Raw genomic sequence first — 7,734 nt, 5'->3', positions numbered from 1 at the left:
CAGACTGAAATCCTTAATAAATGAGTAGTCCTGTGGCTCCTTAGACTTTCCTTGGCCAAAACCCACTTCCTCAGAGGAGCAGAGGAAGTGGGTTTTGCCCGGGCAAGCTATTTGTTAGTCTCTAAGGGTGTGTCTAGACTACTGAGTTTTGTCAACAAAAGTGGACTTTTGTCGACAAAACTATACCTGCGTCTACACTACCGCTGAGTTCTGTCGACATAACGTTGACAGAACTCAGCAGTTTTGTCGACACTGGTAAACCTCATTTTACGAGGCATAACGCCTTTTGTCGACAGAGTTCGGTCGACAGAAGGTGTTATTGCCTGTAGGGTTGTGTCTAGACTACAGGGTTTTGTCGACAAAGCAACTTGCTTTGTCAACAGAACTGAATGTGTCTAGACGCTCTTTGTCAACAGAAGCTTTGTCGACAGTATCTGTCGACAAAACTTCTGTCGACAAAAGCCTGTAGTCTAGGGGTACGTCTAGACTACCGCGTTTTGTCGATGGAAGTTTTGTCGACAGATACTGTCGACAAAACTTCCGTCGACAAAGAGCGTCCAGACACATTGAGTTCTGTCGACAAAGCAAGGTGCTTTGTCGACAGAACTCCGTAGTCTGGACACAACGTTACAGGCAATAACACCTTCTGTCGACAGAGTTCTGTCGACAGAAGGTGTTATGCCTCGTAAAATGAGGTTTACCAGCGTCGACAAAACTGCTGAGTTCTGTCGACGTTATGTCGACAGAACTCAGTGGTAGTGTAGACGCTGGTATAGTTTTGTCGACAAAAGTCCACTTTTGTCGACAAAACTAGGTAGTCTAGACACACCCTAGATGTACCCTAACATGCAAACCTTAGGAAGGGTGGGGCTCATTACTAGATGACAGCCTACGCCTGGGGTGGTTCCCTGGCCTGAAAGGGGTGTGAGGGCTGGGGACGTGCATGGGTGGAAGAGATAGGTGGGGGAGAGGCGGGGGGAGGGGGAGCTCTTGCCACATTCTGCACACGGCTCCCCCCCGGCTTCCTGCGGGCACCTCGCGCCGCCCCCTCCTGCCCCGCCCCGCCCTCGCGGCGGCACGTGGAAGCTGCGGGCCGGAGCAGGGCGAGTTCTTGTCGGCCCGCTTGGAGCGCGGGCGGTTCCGGTGTCACCATGGCGACCGGACGCGGCTGGATCCTGCAGCAGCACAGCCTAGGGCTGGCGCGGGCCGCGGCGGCTTCCCAGCGCCCGGCGTCGCCCCCCTGCCCCAGCGGCCGCTCCCAGTTCTCCGCGGCTCCTCCTCCGGGCCCGGAGCGGGGCAGGTAACCGCCCCTCCGCGCCTGCGGGTGCCCGGGCCGCCCAGGCGGGTGCTGTGGCGGGACCCGAGCGATGGCGTCTGGGCTGTGGCGGGGGGCAAGGGGAGGGCGAGGGCGGGACTGGCGCAGCTGCGGCGGCTGCTGTGGGGGGCAGCTTCTAGCTCCACTCCCCGTGGGGGCCGGAGATAGCGGCCGCCTTCTGTTTCTCATTTCGCCCCTCTTGGGTCGGTGCCACCTCCTGTGCAGGGGGGGCTGTCCACGTGGGAAGCCAGGCTAGTGTGATCCCATCACCCATGCGGCTAAAAGAGAGTCAGAGACTTAAATGGAGGAGGGAGAAAAATTGTTCTCCTTGGCCTCTGAGGTTAGGACCAGAAGCAATGGGCTGACATTGCAGCAAAGGAGGTTTAGGTTGGGCATTAGGAAAAACTTCCTAACTGTCCCAGAGGTTAAACACTGGAATAAGTTGCCTAGGGAGGTTGTGGAATCTCCATCACTAGAGATCAGGCGTGGCCCGAGGTCGGCTGCGGCAGCTAGCGCCCCAGGCAGGTGACGCAATTGGAGCCCCTGCCTGTATGGCAATCAATGGCCATGATGTCATCATCGGGTGCCCCGGGGCAGTGGCGCTCTAGGCAGCTGCCTCCTTTGCCTAGGCTCACGGGTCGTCCCTGCTGTAGATATTTAAGAGTTGCCTAAACAGACATCTGTCAGGGATGACCTAGAGCAGGGTTTCCCAACCTATGGGTTGGGACCCGAATATGGGTCGCTATTACATTTCTAAAGGGTCGCCAAGTGTTTCCTCAGGTGGCTCTGCCTCCCCTCCTCTCCCCATTTTTAAATTGCCTTGGGTCACCAAGTCTTCCTGAATTGTCAAAATGGGTCCCCATCTGAAAAAGGTGGTTGGCCCTGCCATGAGGGCAGGGGACTGGACTTGATGACCTCTCAAGGTCTCTTCCAGTTCGAGCGTTCTGTGATTCTATGACACAGGTTCAGGATGGCTGCTGCTGGTCACATAAGTGTAGCTAAGGAACACTCAACTTGTATATGGTTGGGAGCTAAAAGATGGGATATTGTAGTTGAGAGGGCCCTCCAGAGGCATGCGTAATTTCTGATTAAACTTGTGAGTGTAAAAGGAGTAAAGTACATACTAAGGTATGCATTAATAATGTGTAAATGTATAAATGTGAAGTGTCGAAGGGGCTGAGAGTTCATGTCTAATTAGTTTATTTAATATATATTGCTAAAACAAATAAGATAATGTATCCAATGAGGCTGGATGTCAAATCTCTCTTTTTCTTGAAGAACTTACTCCAGGCCTGGCAGGTGACAATTTTGGATGGAATATCCAGACCTAACATAAGAACAGCCATACTGGGTCAGGCCAAAGGTCCATCAAGCTCAATATCATGTCTGCTGACAGTGGCCAATACCAGATGCTTCAGAGGGAGGGATCACAATAGGTAATCTTCACGTGATCCCTCCCCTGTCATTCACTTCTAGAGAAACAGGCTGAAAGTAAATTACAATTTTTTACAGGTACTAGCCTCCTGTAATCCGGGTCCCTGCCAGCTATTTAAATAATTCCCTGCTAGATTTTTTTAGCTCTGCCAGCTTTTGCTGGAGCTGTGCACCAGGGCGCACCTGCTTACTTTCATCTCTGGGAGTACCTCCAAGGAAAAGATATTGGTTATGTAGCAGCTGATACTTGAGAAAGTTGCCTTTGAACAAAAGGCTACAGAAAGGATTACTTGGTTGCTAGAGGTGCCATTCTTAGGTGTGATATAAAAATGAAGGTGTTTCCTCTTATTTAATAAAAAAATCAACGTAGAAAACGGCATAATTTTAACAATAGTGCCCACTGCATAGTCTCTTTCTCCACTGTCTCATTGTCCATTCCTCCCATTGCCACTTTGTCTATACAATTTTCCGCATTGAAAACTATTCACATTTAATTGCAGTGTCTTCAGACTCTCAAGCCATTTTAAAGGCACAAATCCAAGTTCCATGCTGCATATATATATATAACATCCTTGCCACATGATGCAATTGTAGTCCTGCATAAGATAGGAGCCTCAGGCAAGAACAAACTAAATCACTACCACACTTTGGGGAACTTCCAAAAAAGGAACTTCCTAGAGGTCTGCCAGGCTTGAGATTTGATGAATGACTTTGTCCACCTGTCCCAACTCCCATGCCACATAAATTGCATAGGTTTGAGTCCTAGAATTATTTGAACCATCCCCGGTCTCAGGTATCCTCCTGTGTACATTGCCATCTATTATTGCTCTATTGTAGCACTACTGTGTTTTTTTTTCTTTCCTCCCCCACCTAAGATAAAAAGGCTCACTGTAATGAATGAGTGGCTAGTTTAACATTTGACTTTTTTATGTTGTGAACTCTTCTATATTTTCTTGGCCATACTTGTACATAATATTTTATTTGTAGTTGAGCAATTAATGTTATTAGATTACATTCGTAGGGAGATAAGAGGCACCAGGGAGGCAGGAGACTACAAAGGGGGAATAGGGGAGACTGTCTGTTCCACAGCCCTGGACTTAAGTTTGAGCTATTCCCTTCCTTTATCACTGCATATGGCCTTTTGCCAAATAAGAGTGACAGATTGACAGTAGGGGCAAATGCGTGAGTGACTGTGGTCAGGGATGCTTAGTAGTAAACAAGACTGGACTTTTCAAAGGAGCTGCCCAACTCTATTGAAATTCTAAGGGAGCTTGAGTGCCTATCTTCTTAGGCTCCTTTGAAAAATCCCAGGTTTAGATGTTAATCATCCCTTAGGCCTGGGATTTAGTCTTCCTGTCTAAAATACATTTTAATCAGATGAAACTTTGTTTTTCCTTTCTTCTCTATCATCATTTCACATCTTTAGGACAGCTGGTTCTGGCAGCTAGTGATCCTGGTAAATGCCAGGTGCCAGGAGGTGCTGGTAAAACACTAGTGCAGAAGCTTGGTATTATCTTTTGCAGCTGCTGACTTGAATGATAAGAAAAGAAATAAGAGACATGGACTATAGCTTTTGGCATCAAGATGTGAATAGAATGCAGCAAATTCAAGAGTATGTCAAAGAAGAGGATCAGATCTAATGGCAGTCAAGTGCAGTTTTTCCCAAAGTGTGGGGCACAGTCCTCAGGGATGCAAATGGAACTTGGACAGATATTCCAATTATTCTCCATAGTCTTAGCTTTCCGTTATAAAAAGGAGAGAAAAAAGGAAGTCTCTATAGCTGTTATGGTTAGGAAGAAAACATTAAAAAATAAGGTTTGACAATTGTTGATGCAGACAAATATGCACTGAGCCTGAAACCATAGTTCTGAGGAGTGAACTGAGCTATTTAGTCCAAAGAGTACTAACACTGGATATCAATTCTAAATCAGGTTCTCGACACCAAATTTCTTTGTGGCCTCAATTCTCCCTTTTCCTAAAATATTTAACTGATTTTTGGAAAACAAATATATACATGCATATCCAAATCGGTTTATGTACATTTTTGCAGACTCGGTAATAAAAAATAATTCTGTGGAAAGTGATATTAACAAACATACAAGTAGTACTTATCACAGCCTTGGGGCTAGCTGGTAAGTCTGCTGTGAAAAGTGATGCTTGCATGCTTGTTCATATCACTTTTCTCAGCAAGATCCAGGACAAATTCAACCATTGATGAAGATTAGAGAGGAAGGCAGCAGGGTGAGGCTATATGAAGGCTATATGAAGTTGGATATAGATGTGGGCTGAGGGTGGGCAGTGAGGGCCTGAAGGTATGATGTAATGGATGGAGGATTGCGACGGTAGTGAGAGACAAGGGGCAATAATGGGTGGAATGGTGAGCTTGTGTGGTCAAAGCCAGGGATCAGCACTTGCTGTTGTGTGGTCAGAGTTGGGAGTCCTATGGCTGAAGCCAGGAACTGCAGCCGGCTTCTGTGTGGCCAGGGATCAACTCCTGCCATCATATGGCTAGAGCTTGGGATTGGTGCTGGGGGCCGGAGCCTGAAACTGAGGCCACGTGGCCAGATTCAGGGGTTGGTGCCCAAAGCCCTGTAGCCAGGCTTCTTAGGTCCCATCACTGGAGCCTGCTGCTCAGGTACCACAGAGCTAAAGCACAAGCATCTCTGCCATCCCTCCGGGTGGATTCGCAATTCACCTTGCTCCTTTAGCTTTGTGTCTCATCTGTCTCCAGAGGCAGTGCAGGGCAGTTCACCCAGGAGCAACAGGAAGGGAGAAGGAGAGGCTGATATTTTGCCCCAGTCACTGCTCAGGAGGCTGTTGTGCCTGCACAAAAAGCTCCTGGTGGCCACATTTGAGAAACACTGCTCTGAATTATAGAATCATAGCAATGTAGAGATCTCAGTATATCATCTATTTCAGTCCCTCCCACACTCAAGGCAGGACTAAATAATAACTGGTTAATAACATTCTTAACTTTTTCACTGCTCATGAAAACACTTGTAAGAAAGGAGAGGAAGTATGACATTATGAATATCTATACAAGCATTTCCAGAAGTGCTGTATGCACAGGTAAAAGTGTGCATTCAAAGAAAGGGGCTAACCAGCAGAGCAAAGATTGGTAAACCTTTAGTAGCATAAGGTGCTGAAGTATGTCAGATTTCATTTTCCTGTAGAGGGAGTTCACCTTCCAAAGATTTGAGAAACAGGGTCCTAGTAACAAGGTCAGAAGTCTTGTGTTATGTTTTCAACCCTTCTGTTGTATTACCTTGGACAAGTTTCCTATCCATTCCTTACCTCAGATTCTCTACTGTAAAATAGTGGAAAGCACTGTGAGAACATTAGATAAAATGAGGAATAGTCATTTAAATAATTACTGTTATTCTTTATGACTAAAATATTTTACAATTTTAGAAACAATCATTATTGTTACAATTTTAATTAAAACTTGCTATGTTCTTTGAAACCGACTGGTTTACTCCTTCTTTAAAGATTGCCTCCACTTTTCATGTACAACAGATTATTTAGCAGAAAACTGAGCTACAAAACTGTATGCCACAAACTGAACAGCTAGTGAATCAGCCACTGAGGCTGTTGTGCCTTTGAGTTAGAGCCTCTTTCCAAAAGGCTATATGATGCTTTTAAAGAAGTGTATATATGGAATTAAAATCTGGCATTTAGATTTTAATTTTTTCTTCATTTTGTTACAAGTTTTTCTGGTATTTGGATTGATTTCTTCTCCTCTTGCACTTAGTGAAAGTGAGTGAATTAGTTGATGAATTAGGGAACTGTGGACTTTTAAAAATATCAGAAATAGACACATTTTTTAAAAAAGTGAAGTGGAGTGGAAGATTTTTAAAAGCACCTTGGGGATTTAGGTAGGGACACATTCCATTGGCGTTAAAATGGATTTAAGCTTCTAAATCCCCAAGTGCTTTTCAAAACTTCCCTCAAAACACAGAAGACTTAGTGGCATTGCTTCATTTAAGAGTATATATTTTTATCCCTTTTTCTAGACAGCAGTATTGCTAACCTATTCATAACAAAAGATTGGTTAAAAGATAATTAACTGTTCAAGTAATGTTCAAATAGTGTTCATGTCCATTCCAATCAGGTGTGCGCGTGTCATGTGCATATGCATCGGAAACTTTTTAGCAGGTCCCATAGTGTTGGCTGTGGAGACACCTAGAGTGGTGCTGCTATATTTGTGCACCACTGCCAACCATACCCTCCCTCAGTTCCTTCTTGCTGGCTACTCTGACAGTGAGGAAGGAGGGTGGATATTGGAATGGACATGAACAATACATCCCGAAGAACATCAGTTATGTGAACAGGTAACTGTCTTTTTACCAATCTTTTGCTCTGCATAGGTTAACAATACTGCTGTGTAGAAAAAGGGACAAAAAGAAGCACTCTTCTTTGAGTGCTTGTTCATGTTGATTCCAATCACAGAGTAGGAATCACAGATTGGAGCATTGCCCTTTGGACAGCTGCATCCTCTCGACCCTCTAGGCTGTTGGGAGCATGGAACCTGGGGTCTGCCACAAACTCCTGCAGTTCAACTGTATAGTCTTTATACCCTTGATGGCTCTTTGTGTGAAAAAATGTCCACCATAGGCTCCTCCAGCTCCTGTATTTCCTCCATGAGGAGATTCATGTTTTGGGCAATCAAGTGTAATAGCTCCTGGTGTGCCCTATGGTTGACTGGAGGAGGACCAGCCATGAAGGTGCCCACCACTGCCTCGTCCAGGGATGAGGATGAGTAGGCGTGTAGGGGCAAAGTTCTTCCCACAGGCTCTGGAGGATGCTAGGCCAGCACCTCCTGTGGCCTGGTTTGCTGGTCTGATCTGGGTGGCTGGTCATGGGCCTCAGGTGATGTCTTGCCTCGTTTGGGTGGATGGGACTCAGTTGCTGATGGTTCCCTCATATGGCTCTTGTCCTGAGGGGATTGGGACTAGTGGCTCAATGACACCACTGAGCTGGGTGCA

General features: G+C 46.1%; 1 protein-coding gene across 1 annotated transcript in view; it reads left to right on the top strand.

The window, feature by feature from the left end:
- The first annotated feature begins 1,014 nt into the window (after positions 1-1,014).
- The window catches only part of FBXO15 (F-box protein 15), a 46,320-nt gene continuing 39,600 nt past the window's right edge, over positions 1,015-7,734 (top strand). Inside the window, exon 1 of the mRNA XM_006121413.4 lies at positions 1,015-1,300. Within this exon, the coding sequence (XP_006121475.1) occupies positions 1,152-1,300 (149 nt within the window). The 5' untranslated portion in view covers positions 1,015-1,151. The remainder of the gene's footprint in view (positions 1,301-7,734) is intronic.

The sequence above is a fragment of the Pelodiscus sinensis genome, chromosome 2 (assembly GCF_049634645.1).
Source record: "Pelodiscus sinensis isolate JC-2024 chromosome 2, ASM4963464v1, whole genome shotgun sequence".
NCBI classification, from domain to species: domain Eukaryota; kingdom Metazoa; phylum Chordata; order Testudines; family Trionychidae; genus Pelodiscus; species Pelodiscus sinensis.
Note: the sequence above shows the minus strand (reverse complement) of the source record. Positions and strands in the feature narration are given on the sequence as shown.